The sequence below is a fragment of the Crotalus tigris genome, unplaced genomic scaffold, assembly GCF_016545835.1.
Source record: "Crotalus tigris isolate CLP2741 ecotype Arizona unplaced genomic scaffold, ASM1654583v1 scf7180000017764.6130737, whole genome shotgun sequence".
Taxonomy (NCBI): domain Eukaryota; kingdom Metazoa; phylum Chordata; class Lepidosauria; order Squamata; family Viperidae; genus Crotalus; species Crotalus tigris.
This window is the reverse complement of record NW_024096618.1, coordinates 2,040,223-2,056,295: the sequence shown is the minus strand read 5'-3', so window position 1 is coordinate 2,056,295 and position 16,073 is coordinate 2,040,223. Positions and strand designations below refer to the sequence as shown.

The 16,073-nt window shown below is 39.5% G+C and overlaps 1 protein-coding gene and 2 pseudogenes across 1 annotated transcript; 1 reads left to right on the top strand and 2 right to left on the bottom strand.

Annotated features, from left to right (window-relative positions):
• The first annotated feature begins 1,369 nt into the window (after window positions 1–1,369).
• Window positions 1,370–5,038, top strand: LOC120306980 (olfactory receptor 1030-like). The gene is made up of 3 exons (XM_039341099.1): window positions 1,370–1,591; window positions 1,990–2,039; window positions 3,925–5,038. Exons 2-3 carry the CDS (start codon window positions 2,032–2,034, stop codon window positions 4,877–4,879), a joined length of 963 nt encoding a protein of 320 aa, XP_039197033.1. The 5' UTR covers window positions 1,370–1,591; window positions 1,990–2,031; the 3' UTR covers window positions 4,880–5,038.
• A 6,371-nt stretch (window positions 5,039–11,409) lies between these two features.
• LOC120306981 lies at window positions 11,410–14,246 on the bottom strand (annotated as a pseudogene).
• An 883-nt stretch (window positions 14,247–15,129) lies between these two features.
• Window positions 15,130–15,962, bottom strand: LOC120307089 (annotated as a pseudogene).
• Between the last annotated feature and the right edge of the window lie 111 nt (window positions 15,963–16,073).

Genomic DNA, 16,073 nt, shown 5'->3' with positions numbered 1-16,073 from the left:
CCAGATTCAAGCGGCAGGCAGAAGCAGAAGTACAGGGGAGAAGGCACGTGATCCAACCCACCAGATGTGCCACCCAGTCAGCCAGCCACCTGCCCCACCCAGCTGCAGCAGGCACAGGCAAGCAAAGATGTATGGTAGGGCCCACTTGGCCCCCGCCATACAACTTCGTCCTCCAGCTCTGCTGCACACATGGGACGAGCCTCCCACCTGCCACCACACCCTCAACAGCCCCAGCAAATGGGAAGGGTGGAAAGCTCCCCATCCCCAAGAGGCAGCCAGGACTCCCCTTCCCACTTTGCTTGAGCCCAGCCCTGGAGCTGCCCTGTGTGTGGCCGGGCATCCCCTGGGAAGCAGAGCTAGGCTGGATTGCAGGGTCCTGGCTTCTGGAAGCTTGAGGGCCAGGCCAGATGCCTGCTCCCCCTACTGCCCAGGGTCCCGGGTAGCCCACACTGAGAGGGATGGTGAGGCTTCTCTGGTGGACCAGACCCCGGCGCCTGCCTGGTCCCATCCCCCTCTGCCAGAGACCCTCAAATTCCCTCCCTAGCCCCACCTGGCCCCCCCACAGGTGCCCCCCAATGCAAACGACATCGAGCCAGCCACGCCCACCCAGTCAGCCATGCCCACCCAACCACACCCATTTGGCCTCCCAAGGACAACCACAGTGCTGATGCGGCCTCAATGAAATCAAGTTTGACACCCCTGCTGTATAGCATGGGTGTCCAACTTTTTGGCTTGCCTGGGCCTCATTAAATGAAGAGTGAAGGTCTTGGACCACATACAAAATATATAATATAGTATCACTTTTTAAAAAATCACTAAAAAGCACACAATAATGTTAAAAGTTGTGGGGCCACATTACTAGCTGTCCAGAGCTGCATGTGGCCTGCAGGCTATGGATTGGACAAGCCTGCTGTATAGGATCTGGTCTTCTCCAAAAGATTTAATTCCATCTTCCTGCACTTTATCTGCCCTTCTTCATTAATTAGGCAGCTGCTCTTCTATGGCTCCTAAGAGAATCAAAGGTAAAACTTTTGTGTGCAAAAAGATTCATTCCTTGAACTTTAGATCCCAGTGAAGGCAGTTGTCAACATCAGCAAATAATATGTGAAAAGAGAACAAAGAACAATGTTTGTTTCTGAACATCTTGGCATCTCAGAAAGTACAACTCTAGCATAATGGGGTCAAAACAAGGTTAAAAGGCATTTCCTGTTATTCAAATTTTTATGTTCAGAGAGGTTTTTTATACAGAATAGTATTTAATGAGACTAGTTATCTCTGTCAGTGTCTGCATTCTGTGTACTAATGTGCAACCCAAATGGAGGTAGCTGCTGTTTTACTGAGCTAGGCAGAGATCTTTCAAAAATAAGTTAGATGCAGGAGAACATCATCATAGGTTTGACTTAATAGGAAAATGGTGTCTGGCTGTTTTCTGTTTCCATTTTTCCTCTAGTCACTGCTTGTTAGTAAACATGCTTAACCACTATCAAGGGAGAAAATCATTAAACCAACTGCAATACTGTATATAATTATGGTGTTTCCTATATAAATTCTTGATAACAACTGTGCTTCAAGGCGACATTGGACTAATCAGGTAGGCTCTTAAGAGCATTTTTAAAATACATATACTATTGCTGCTTTCTACCACTGATTTGCTCATTTTTATATTTCATATACATGAAATGTGAAATCATCTTACTCCAGCTTATGAAGTGTGTGTGTGTGTGTGTGTGTGTAGTGTTTAAATTATCAGAAAGTTAAAAAAAGCTGCAATAATTTAAGGAATTTTTAATAATACTAGCAAAAGCAAAAATTAACATTTAGTGATGACTCTTTTGTACGTTTTAGTTGCATGTAGTCCTGGAAGGAGAAAATAGCACAGCCTTGTCAATTTCACCTTTTTATTTTTTAAGCAGCCATCAGTATATCCGTACACCCTTCCCTCAGAACATCTGGAGGAAAAACAAAACCTGTCTGCTCATTGTTTCACAGGTGAATCGGTAAAAACATTTTGGTCCTGGAGGGCAGCAATCAATGTCAAGGTAAAGAAGGCCTTCTGTCTTTCCTTTAAACTTTCCCAGAATTAGAGCCTTCTCTATGCAACTTGGTCTTTGTATAAGATTGTATCCAGAATACAATAATTTGAGACTGATCATCTGTCCTTACATGAGAATTCTTGATTAATTTGTTGATTCATTGGGGGTTTTTTTGACTGTCCATGGCATTCTCAGACTTCTAATATCAAAATTAAAGTATCAAATATTCTGATTATCCTGTTTCTTCAAAGTCCAACTTTCATTCCATACGATGTCACAAGAGAATAATATGGCTTGTATATTTTATTGGAATATACCATGTTTCCCCGAAAATAAAACCAACTCTTATTTTTATTTATTTATTTATTTATTTGCCTCCAAAAGAGGCACCAGGTCTTATTTTCAGGGGAGGGTGTCTTTTCCACTCACCTCTGGCACCGACAGCCTCTCCCAGCAGGTCCATTTCTTCTGTGGCTGAAGGAGCAGATTCATTCCGCAACTCAGAATGGAGCTTGGGCCTGCATTTCACAGTCATGCCTTTCCAGAAGGTCTCTGCAGCCAATAGCCAAGCAATGGATTCAATCCATAAATCGGTTCTTGGCTGCAGTGGCCTTCCAGAAAGGCCTTGACTGCAAAATGCAGGCCTGTGGACACCGGAGAAGAAGTGGGCTGGCAAGGAGACGCCTAGCTGCAAAGTAAATGGGTGCAGGGCATGTAGGGCATCTCCACCTCCCCCACCCCCATCCTAGTTTGAATTTTAGGTGTGTGCCTCACCCCAAAACCAGAGTTTATTTTGAGGGTAGGACTTATATTAGGCCCATCCCCCAAAATCAAGCTAGGGCTTATTTTCAGGGTAGGTCTTACTTACCTACCACGGTAGTTAGGTATTATATTGTAGGCATATTCTTTTCCAAAGCCTTTAGGATGCTCTACCAAGTGCTAGTCTGCATTTTAATGCTTGACTGTTAGTTTACTGTTGATGCGTGATCCTAAAAGGCAGAAGCTATTCACCAATATTTTCACTGCCAGTTCTAATATTGTTCTACCAACTGCAAATGTAAATGGTATAATTCAAAAATTGTTAAAATATGGATGTCGATTGTTTCCAAAATGACTATGAGACTTAATTAACATTTGTGGAGGCTGTGTCTCTGCCTGAAAATTGAAAGAATTATTATTTCTTATACAAAGGAAAGATAGAAAGAATGGATGCAACTACTATAGACAAGTTTATTAAATATGCCTTGGAAAATGTTAACAGAAGTCTCATTGAAAGGGTACAAGAAAGAATAATGAACAAGATTTGTGAAGGGCAATATGACTACACTGGGACAAGATTATGCCAGCCAAGTGTTTTCTTTTCAGTTTTCAATTCAAAAGAGTATGAATATATGAAAAGAATTTTATTTGATTTAGAGAAATTGTATTATTTGTTTGTTTTTATATTCTGCCTTTATTATTTTACAAATAACTCAAAGCAGCAAACATATCCAACACACCTTCATCCTCCAATTTTCCCCACAACAACACTGTGAGGTGAGATGGGCTGAGAGAGAGTGACTGGCCCAAAGTCACCCAGCCGGCTTTCATGGCTAAGGCAGAACTAGAACTCACAATCTCCTGGTTTCTAGACTGGTACCGTACCTTAACCACTAGACCAAACTGGCTCTCAAATTCAATAATAAAGTGAGTGAGCTTGAATATGAAACTTCAGTGAAGCATATTTAAACCATCCTCATCTTCCTAATGTTATTCCCACATGTTCAGGGTCCACTTTTCAGATCAACAAACATTAAATATTTATTTTAAAATAATCCAGTAAACGTGAAAAGTGAATGAACAACAATATAGTAATCTTGATTTCTTCTTCCTTTCTTCAAATCCTTGGCAGGAAAAAAAGGCAGGACTATATGACGGGACAAAATCAGACCCAGGTGACGGATTTCATCTTTTCAGGATTCACAGATCATCCAGAATTACAAGTTGTTCTCTTTAATGTATTCTTGATTATTTATATCATCACACTGAGTGCAAATCTAGGGATGATCCTGTTGATCAAGATGGATCCCCAGCTACATACTCCAATGTACTTCTTTCTCAGCCATTTGGCCTTCCTGGATGCCAGCTATTCTTCAACTGTAACCCCCAAGGCAATAACAGATTTTTTAGCTGACAAGAAAACCATTTCATGGGGTGGATGTCTTATACAATTTTTTATGTTTGTTGCATTGGTGACCACTGAATTATTTTTGCTCTCAGTCATGGCATATGATCGATATGTGGCCATTTGCCATCCATTGCTTTATTCTAGAATTATGTCCAAAAAGTGTTGTGTTTCCCTGGTAGTTGGTATCTATAGCTATGGATTTGTGAACTCCATAATCCAGACAGCATTAACATTCCAGTTATCCTTCTGTGGTCCAAATTTAATTAACCACTTTTACTGCAATGACCCACCACTTCTAGCTTTATCCTGCTCGGACACTCAGACAAAAGAAATCCAGCTTTTTGCCTTGAGTACAATCAATTTAACTGGGTCCCTCTTCACAGTCATCATCTCCTCTATCTATATTCTGAATGCCATATTTAGAAACCATTCTACTAGCGGAAGACACAAAGCCTTCTCTACCTGTGCCTCCCACCTGACTGCTATTGTGATTTTCTATGGCACCCTCTTCTTCATGTATGTGCAACCAAGCTCTTCTCATTCTCTGAATTATGACAAAGTAATTTCTGTGTTTTATGCTGTTGTGATCCCCATGCTGAACCCCCTTATCTATGTTTTAAGAAACAAAGAAGTTAAAGGAGCCTGGAGAAAAATGAAGGTTAAGAAATTGTTTTTATAATATGACATGTATATATGTGTCTATTTTGCAACTTTTTATATCTTGCCCACTCAACAGATCATGAACTAGATAAAATGCAACAGATTAAAATTACAAAATCAATAATGGAAATGAGCCAAACTTTAAAAAAAACAGTAATAATAAATCAACCTGTCCTAAGATGGATGTCTATAAAATCTATGAAAATCAAGCTAAGATTTAAGGCACAGTGTAATAAAAATATCTTTAAATGGTAGCATTCATTCAGTCAGTCAGTCATCCAATTTATATGGCCAGCCATCTAACCAAGAAACTGGGGTGACAAAAAAACGCAAACAAAAATAATTACATTAAAACAGAAACCATTGAGGCGCAATAAAACACAAACACAAACCATGGGACATACGCACCCATGCTAGAACTTCCAAACTCATTCATTTGTTTTCTTAAGATTATTAAAGATGGAGCTTTACAGATCTTTGTGAATTAAGAATTCCAAGGTGTGGGCACTGCTGCAGAGAAAGCCTATCATTTCATCCATGCCTCCTCCTCAATTCAGGTGTGTGTGTGTGTGTGTGTGTGTGTGTGTGTGTGTGTGTATGTGTGTGTGTGAGATGATTCTTAACAGGTTTTCCTAGGGTTTTTTTTTTTCTGAAGAGGCGGATTCAATAGTTGCAAGTAGAACTGAATGTAACATGGTGCTGTCTTAGAGAACTTTATAGGTTACCAGTACTTTGAGTTGGGTCTTGAAGACTAGTGGGATCCAATGCAGTGGTTTCAAGAAAGGTGTTATCCTGCCATGGCAGGGTTGACTCACCATTAATCTTGCAGCTGCATTCTAAACCAGATGGTTTCCAGGTGGTTTCCAAAGCCTGCCCTACTTAGAGTTCATTACATCCAAGTGATGCTCAAAGCATGAATAATCAATCTTGACCATATTGGGCCAAAGAGGTTATGACTGCCATACGAACCCTAGCCACAGTTCCATGAAGACCCCTAACTCATGCCCCAAGTCCTTTGTGGGGCACAATGTTTCTGGATATTTACTGATGAGTGACTTGATTTGGAGGCATTTAATTGGGCTTTCTTTTCTATCTGATAGACGTTGGTTCAAGCCATTTTCAGTTTGGTAATGCATACCTGAATGTCATCAGAGACATTGGACATACAAATAAAATAAATAAACAAGTTTCATCCTACACAACAGATGACCCCCTCCAATGGTTTCATACAGCATGACGAGAAAGAACATGGAGGAGAACATTCAACCATGGGGTAGCCAGAAGAACCAGGAGGACCTCTTTCTTCATCCCTATCCTGACAAACTTCATCCATTAGTGACTGACATCATTTCTATTCCATGACTGGATCTCAAAATAATTAAATTTCTCAAAATTGAAATTAAGTTGTCACTTTCTCAACAACTGTCCAGAAAAAGTATAGGTTGAAGATGGGGATAAATATGACCAAACATTTCTGGATCAGGGAAGATTACTTTAGGTACCAACTGGAAATCTATTTTGCAACATATTATTGAAAATGGAAAAAAGTGGAATATTGATTCCTTGATTTGCTGATTGAAAAACTGATTGAATACAGGATAGAAGAAAACTTTGTAATGTAATAATAAAGAGGAGGAGGGATAATTAGTTTATTCGTAACTGCTGCAAAATTTGAAAATAACATTTTTACATTTCTTTTTTCTTAACTGCTTTTCGCACTTTTAAAATACCTTTTCTAATTTCTCTTTATATTTGTTAATGTTTATCTTTTATTTATGTAAATAAATATGTATGTATATGTACAGTATATATAAAACAGAGCTTGAATAAAGTAGAATGTAGCTTATTTTAATTTCTTCTCTGTCTCCTCCCCAACCTCCTCTTCCCTTCTCTCTCTCTCTCCCTCTCTCTCTCTCTCTTCAGATTTTTCTAGTTCCAGAACCAAAAGTAACTCAGGCAAAGACACTTGCTCAATAACACTGTTTGCATTTTCCTGTTTCGTTATGATATCTTCTCTATTTCAATCACAGGTGATCAGTGAGGAAATAAGGAATGAAAAAAAAACTAGAATCTGGACATTTCAGCACAGTAGCAATTTCCATAATCCAGGCTCTCTAACATGTGAAGCACATTAATCTCAGTTAATAATTTTCTCACCAAAGTGTTACGTTAGAATGGAATAGATGCAGTGGTGGGATTCAGCCGGTTCGCACCAGTTCAGCAGAACCGGTAGTTAATTTTTTGTTGCCCAGGCCCATAACAGACTTCCAGAAGTGGCATCCACACAGAGAACCGGTTGATCACATATTTGAATCCCACCAGTGAATAGCTGTTAATACTCCCATTCAAAATCAGAATTTTTGAAGGGTTGAAGAGGAATATTGACATATAATGAGAATGTATGCTTATCTCACTTTCATGTAGTTCATAATATTCTTAGAAAATGAAAACAAAAAAGGAAAGTGCATTAAGCTATCAAGCTGTTCTTATTTAAATTCCAAAAGTTGGTAGAAGAATACCATGGATCCATAAACATTACAACAAACATTTATTCTGAGTGAAAAAAAATCACATTTATCACAGATTAAAATTGCCTCCTTTTTACTAGAGGGCAGTTGGAACCTCACCTACAAGTGAAAATGTCAGGATAACAGAGTTGGAGTGTTGCAAGGCTGAGGAAGTGGCTAAAGCACAGGCAGATAAGAAAAGGGTGGAGCACAAGCCATTTAGGATGGGGGACTGGATGTATTTGTCCACAAAATATCTCCGGTTGAAAATTCCCTGTAAAAAGCTAGGTCCGAAATACGTAGGCCCATTTCAGGTAACCAAAGTAATAAATACGGTAACCATCCAGCTGCGGTTACCCTCGTTCTTGGGGAGGGTCCATCCTGTATTTCACAGCAGCCTACTCAAGCCAGCGCATGGGCCTCCCTGCGCTGCCAAGGCGCCGGGACCGATTGTGGGATCCCAGTACGAAGTACAAGATTGGATTGCCGGGTTCAGCGGGATTGCCGGGTTTGGCATGGATGGGTGCAATACCTCCTTGAGTGGAAGGGATACCCACTCACGGACGCAACCTGGGTAGGGGAGGAGGACATCAGCGCCCCTAGATTAATCTGAGCGTTCCACCGTGGGTGTCCGGGGAAACCAGGGAGGCATGGATGCAACACTATATGCTCAACCTCTCCATTTCTCTTTCCAGGAGGACTCATGGTAGAGGGGGCCGCATGTCAAGCCTCCAGGGGCTTGCCATGCACACAGGGAAGGGGAAATGCACACGGCAGCTTACCACCGCCGAGATCCGCCGTGCCGCCCGTCGTCATGGCCGCCATCCAGACCACCCAGGGGCTTGCAACGGTCCGCCCTTGGGGCCCATGCGCCGCAGCGGCCACGCCGACGTAGACAACTGCAAGGCAGGGCGTGGCCTCGACCTCCGCCGATGGATGACCACCGCCGGAGATACGGGAGACTGCCGGCGAGCCTGCGCAGCACCGGAGCGGGCCGCCATTTTCCACGCTGGTGCCGGGGAACGCGGGGGGTTGCCGGGATTCTGTAACACCCCTCCAGGCAGTCCCGGACAGAGTAGAGGGCGGGGAAGCCTTACCGAACCGTTCGGACGGAGAGCAGGCGGAGCTTGGCGGCTGCACACAGGGACTGGCTGTGCAACGTGGGGAGCATGGAGGTGGAGTCCAGTGGGGAAAAGGGAAAGCACAGGGAGAGGGTGGGACCTTTATCTGGCTCAGGCGGATGTTGGTTTGGGGTTGGGGGCGGGGATACAGGGTGTGGCAAACCTTTATAGAGCACTGGGAGAAAGCCACTCCCAGTGCTAACTTTGTTTCATCAGAAGAATAAAGCTTTTGACGAGTGTACTGGCGTTCCTGCCTCTTTATTTCCGGACCACAGCGGATACCCTGATAATTGCATTATAAGTACAGTTACATCACAATTTCATGCATTCTAATATCTATGGCAAGGATGGTTCTAAAAGAAAAGCAAAAACCTTTAGCTTCCCCCCCCCCCTTTATAGACTTTTTTTTCTTCCTTTCAATCATGTCTGATTCTCAGCAATTCCCTGGACAAGTCCCTGTAATTTTCTTGGCAAGGTTTTTCAAAACTGATTTGGCATTGCCTCCTTCCTTGAGCTGAGAGAAAGTACCTAGCCCAAGGCCACTATGCTAGTTATGTCTAAGGCAGGACTAGAATTCACAGTTTTCCACTTTTTAGCCTGATGCCTTAATCGCCACACAATATTGGTTCTCTCCTTATAGATACCAAAATAGAAATATTGTCAACTAGATGATTTAATTCTAAGTATATTGACAAAATCTTGCAACTCTGAAAGTACATTTCTCCCCCTCTCACCCCATTTCTTTAAAAGTCCAAGAAATTAAGGAGTGTCCCATCTAAGCTTCTTGCCCTTCCCACTATCCAGCTGCAGGCTTTGTTGTTTTAGGAGATGTTTATGAAAATCTTTTCAGATTAAAGGCTTTTCTCAAAGCTTTCTTAACTTCCTTATTTCTCAGACTGTAGATCATAGGGTTCAGCATGGGAGTGATTATCCCATACAGCATAGAAATTATTCTGCCTGTTTGCCTGAATAAGAATAAGTGGGACGAGCATAGGTGGCAATGGTGGCCCCATAGAAAAGACATACAACAGTCAAATGAGAACCACAGGTAGAGAAGGCTTTGTGCCTCCCCTCAGTGGAAGGCATGCGCAAGATTGACATCCCCTAAACTCCACTGAAGATGTTACCTAGCCTAGTAACAAAATGTTCATTACCACAACCTCAGAGAATGATCTTTCACTTTCATCCTACACCCGAGCTACATATATTCACTACTATTACAAAAAATACAAATAATGTTGGATTGTTCATGATATCCATCTGCCATTTACAGTAACACAAACAATTAGACTTATTCAAGAAAACTTTGTACTTTTTTGTTGTTGTTTGGAATGAGGTCTGTTCAAATGTTTATGTCCATTATGCAGCTCTAATCCATATCAAGCATTTTCTGTGTATGTGTGACAATTTCTGTATATAGGTTTTAAATCACCAGTTGTGAACAGGGCACAAATGTGATAAATCAGATCTTACCTATTATTTTCATATCCCAATCTCTTGTTTTCAAAGGAAATGATACCTTTTTCATGGTAAACCAGAGTTTGAATATTGGTGATCATTATAACAGAAAGACAATATGATTTGATCTGTTATCCTGTGGCTTGCACAATTGCAATTTCTGCTCTGCCTTCTAAATGGATAAAGACTGTCACTTCCCATCACATCCCAATATTCAGATAATGTATTTCTGCCTTTCTTGATTTTTAAAAAATCTCTGGTTTATTTTGTAATTATCCATTCATTTTTTTATAAGGGATATTGATATTTATGGGCCAAACAGCCCAAATCACCTTACAAGATAGCTTTGTCTAGCAAAAGAGGATGAGGGAGGACTATTGACACTGTTTTCAGCTCCTACAGGAGATGTTGAAAACAAATCTAAAAAATAAGTGCGAGGTTTTCTGTTTGTTTGTTTGTTTTTGAATGAGTTGAAACTGCTGCGAGTGTGGTCAGCACCATTCCCTGTCAGAGTGGTCAGATAGGACAGCAGAATCATCACAAATAGAGAAAAATGCACTGCAGGCAGATTGTCTCTACAGAGGAAAATCACAGGTGGACAGTGAGGAAATAATGAATAAAAAAAAAATGGGACATTTCAGTACAATAGCTGAGTTCTATAATCCACTTAATCCAGGTTCTCAAACATGAGAGGCACATTAATCTCAGTTAATCAATAACTTTTTTGCCAACAGTATTAGGCTGGGATAGAATAGATGTTAATATATTCATTCAAAATCAGAATTCTTGAGGGGCTAAAGAAGAGTATTAACATATAATGAGAACTTATTCTCCTCACTTTCATGTAGTTCACAATATTCTTAGAAAATTAAGACAGGAGATGAAAATGTATTAAGTTAAAAGCTCTTGTTTTTTTAAATTCAAAAAGTTAATAGAAGAATACCTTGGATCCATAAACGTTACAACAAACATTTATTTAGGGGGGGGGAACACATTTATTCCAGATTAAAACTGCCTTCATTTCAACAGAGGGCAATTGGAACCTCACCTACAAGTGAGAATATCAATTAGGATAACAGAATTGGACTGTTTCAACATTGCATTGTAAGTACAGTTACATCACAATTTCATGCATTCTAATATCTAAGGCATGGATGGTTCTAAAGTAAAACCAAAACCTTCAGCCTCCTCTATTTTCCTTTCAATCATGTCTGATTCTCAGTTATTCCCTAGACAAGTCCCTGCAATTTTCTTGGAAAGGTTTTTCAGAACTGGTTTGCCTCCTTCCTAGAGCTGAGAGAAAGTATTGCAACTAGTCCAAGACCACCTAGCTCAGTGTTTCTCAACCTTGACAATTTTAAGGCATGTGGACTTCAAATCCCAGAATTCCACAGCCAGCATTGCTGGCTGTGGAATTCTGGGAGTTGAAGTCCACATGCCTTAAAATTGTCAAGGTTGAGAAACACTTAGCTAGCTGGATTTGTACCTAAGGTAGGACTAGAATTCACAGTCTCTCAGTTTCTACACTGATGCCTTAATCACTACATCAAATTGGTTCTTATAGATACAAAAAGAAAAATATTGTCAGACTCATGGGACAAACCATCACACTTAGATGAGTTAATTCTAGTATAAAGTACATTGACAAAATCTTGCAAGTCTGAAAGTACATCCTCCCCCATTTCTTTTACGGGCAAAGAAACTGAGGAGTGTCTCATCTAAACTTCTTACCCTTCCCACTATCCAGCTGCAGGCTTTGTTGTTTCTTATCTAACCATTGTCTTAGCAGCTCTCTTTGCCCAATTTCCCAAGGTCTTTTCCACATACCATTACAAATATTGAACAAAAGCAGGAAATCTTAATGTTTACCTTGGCTCCTTACAGTGGCAACGATTAGGAAAAAGAAATGCTTTAACCACTTAACACTTAATTTAGCTCATTAAAGAAGGAAAGAAAGGAGATATTTATGAAAATCGTTTCAGATTGAAGACTTTGTTCAAAGCTTTCTTCACTTCCTTATTTCTCAGACTGTAGACCATAGGGTTCAGCATGGGAGTGATTACCCCATACAGCATGGAAATTATTCTGTCTTGTTTCCCTGAATAAGAAGAAGTGGGACGAGCATAGGTAGCAATGGTGGCCCCATAGAAAAGACAAACAACAGTCAAATGAGAACCACAAGTGGAAAAGGCTTTGTGCCTCCCCTCAGTGGAAGGCATGCGCAAGATGGTAGAAATTATGTAGATGTAAGAGATCAGGGTGACCAGGAAAGCCCCACTACCTATAATACCAGCCACTAATAAAAGAACAATTTCAGCAAGGTAAGTAGAAGAGCAAGAGAGAGCCATCACAGGATGAAGATCACAAAAATATTGATTGAGTTTCTTAAAGCCACAGAAAGACAATCTAAAAGTCAATGAGGTATGAATCATAGAATTAATTAAGCCCAATAGCCAAATCACAGCCATCAGTTGAATACACTACTGTTTATTCATTATATTAGCATAATGTAAAGGGCTACATATTGCCACATAGCGGTCATAAGCCATCACTGCAAGCAAGAAGATTTCAGTGCCCACCATATCAATGAGGAAGAATAGTTGCATCATGCAGCCCACAAATGATATTTTCTTGTCCTTTGATAAGAATATCTGGAGCATCTTTGGTACAATGACCGTTGGACAAAGGATGTCCATCAGTGATAAATTGCTCAGAAAGAAGTACATTGGAGTTTGGAGGTGAGCATCTGTTCCTATTGCCATGAGAATAGCCCCATTCCCTGCCAGGGTGGTCAAGTAGATCAGCAGAATCACCACAAAGAGGACAGTCTGTACTTCAGGGAGATCAGACAGTTCAGTCACATAGAAGTCCATCAACACAGTTGCGTTGCTTCTCTCCATCTTTCTGGAAATCAGACTGATCAACAGGAGTACCTAAGACAAGACAATGCAAAAGAGATTTGTTAACACAATAGATGTTTCTGGATTTTAGACTATAGTGGAGAGATATATTCTCAATGTCTTCCATAAATACACTTTATCTACATACTAAAGAGAATGGAATGTGGTAAAGAATTTAGCAATGGAAAAATTATATCATTGAGGGATAGTGTAATCTTGCTCTACATAGCAAGCGCTAATGATCAGCAACTTAAACTTTGTTAATTTTATTATGAGTGCAGATTCCTTTAGAGGTTTTCATATTCCAAATCCCATCATATCTTCATGGGTCAATGATCAAGAATGATAGAAGTTTGGAAAACACCACCTTTCTTTATTCCCTTTCAAATAATTTCACTTCTATGATTACTTAGATTATAAAAATTAGTATAAACAGTATAGTATTATATAAATATTAACACAGGAAGAAGAGATAAAGAATAAATCATTATTAATTTATAGGATTGTATTTAAAAGAGGCCTCAGTCACTATCTAAATTAACAAAACAGCATTGATAAAAAAATAGCTGTATATACTATGAATCAAATATTTGACTGCAAATATTCAACTTTGAAAGCCATCAAATACATATTCTTAATTCAGATTTAGTTCAGGAATGTATAAGAGAGTCAAATGGCTGCAACAGTTATCTTAGAATTCCTCTTGTTATTCTATAAGTATTTATCACAAAGGGAAGATTAGTTTTTATGAAACTCCTACTAGTCTAAGATTTACAAATGATATTTTATCCTTTAAAATCTCTATTAATAGCAGATATGAATCAGTTAAGAGTTTATTTTTTCAAAAACACAAAACTAAATGGGTTTAAATTCACCAATGATAACAATACAGTGCAAAAATTAGAATATTTTCAAGTTGTTACTAAACCTTCCCCAAAATGCCTTAAATTACACCTCCCTATTCTGCAGTTTGAGATTAAACATTAGGAAACCAAAATGTGCTTAGTTTATTAGTTGAATGTTTGTCAGAACTGTGGATAAAATCTACTCTCTTCTGACATTGACTCAGGACAAGTGATTCATTAAATAATAGGACTGAAGACAAACTAGACCCACTGATCTTCATCTGTTGGCCTCCAGATGGATTGGGCTGCAGCCTCTATATTTTCCCATATGTCCATAAGGAAAATCCTGCACATCAAGAGGGCACCAGAACATAGAAGATGACATTAAAAAATGTCTAATGATATAAAATTACTCTTCCAAGAACATGAAGTTACTTGCCTTTCTTATTTCTCCTGTCTGTGTTAATACAGTAACAAATACAGACGAATTTCTGTGAAGTCAAGCAAAATACAATCATGGCTCCTCAGGCATCAAATTAACAATCTTTGCTCCAATCATCTACCTCTTCCTCTTTAACAAATGTGAATGACAGCATCAAGACAAAGAATCTGTTTAGGGACTCCAAGGTCTCCAAAGAATTTGGTACCAGTTGGATTTGAGTCTCATTGGAACTGAAGTTCACTTGATTAATTTTTTTTAAAATACAACAGCATTAAATGAAAAAAGTGACCTTACAATCCTATTAATCTATAAGAAATAATCTCCTTTGAGTTCAAAGGGACTTTCTGCAGGAACGTACAAATATTGTTGAAATATTAATGATATCTATCTCCAATTTAACTTAAAGAACTACACTTATTCAAGCAAACCAACGGTTTGTTTCCTTAGAACTGGATTTCTTCAAAAGGTTATTTCCATTGTGCATATCAAGCATTCTGTGTGTATATGTGACACTTTCTATATAGAGGTTTTAAATCTCCAGTTGTGTACAGGGCACAAACATGATAAAATTAGATCTTACTTATTATTTTCATATCCCCCTCTCTTGTTTTCAAAGGAAATGATACCTTTTTCATGGTAAACCAGAGTTTGGATACTGGTGATTATAACAGAAAGACAATGATGTTTTGAGCTATTATTCTTTGGCTTGCACAATTGCAGTTTCCACTATGCCTAATAAATGGATAAAGACAGCCGTTTCCCATCACATCCCAATATTCAGACAATCTATTTCTGATTTTCTTATTTAAAAAAACCCTCTGACTTATTTTGTATTTATCCATTGTTTTTTTATAAGGATATTGATGTCTATGGGCCAAACAGCCCAAATCACCTCACAAGATGAGGGAGGACTATTGACACTGCTTTCAGCTCCTACAGGAAATGTGGAAAACAAATCTAAAAAATGGGTGCAATGTTTTTTCTTTGTTTGTTTGTTTATTTTTGAATGAGTTGAACTGCTGGTATGGTCGCACAGAAGAGGCAAACGACAGTCAAGTGGGAACCACAAGCGGAACATGCTTTTTGCCTGCCCTTGGCAGAGTGCAAGTATAAGATAGCTGAAATTACATAGATATAAAAGATCAGGGTAACTGGAAAAGCACCACCCCCTAAAACGTCAGCCAGAAGGAGGAGGACAAGCTCAGGTAGATATGTGGAAGATATGTGGAAGATCAAGAAAGAGCCATAATTGGAGGGATGTCACAGTAATATTGATTAACTTTATTAACAGAAAGATAATGTAAAAGTCAGCAAGGTGTGAATCATATAATTCATGAAGCCTGTTAGCCAGGTCCCAGCTGCCAGTTGAGCACATAGTCGCTTGATCATACCTCATTTGGGTAGTGTAGAGGGCTGCATCACTGCAAGCAAAAAAATTTCAGTGCCCACCACATAAATGAGGAAGAAGAATTGCAGCATGCAGCCAACAAATGATATTCTCTTGTCCTCTGACAAAAAGGTCTGGAGCATTTTTGGCACAGTGACAGTTGGACAAAGGATATCCAAAAAGATAAATTGCACAGAAAGAAATACATAGGAGTCTGGAGGTGGGCATCTTTTGCTATTACTATAAGAACAGCCCTGTTCCCTGCCAAAGTGGTCATGTAGGTCAGCAGAATCATCAGAAATAGAGAAATGTGCACTGAAGGAGATTGTCTCTACAGAGGACAATCACAAGTGGTCAATGAGGAAATAAAAAATAAAAAATAAATCCGGAGTTGGGCATTTCAGTACAATAGCTGAGTTCTCTAACCCAGGTTCTCAAACATGAGAGGCACATTAATCTCAATTAATCAATAACTTTCTCACTAATAGTGTTAGATTGGGATAAAATAGATATTAATCTATCCATTCAAAAATCAGAATTTTTGAGGGGCTGA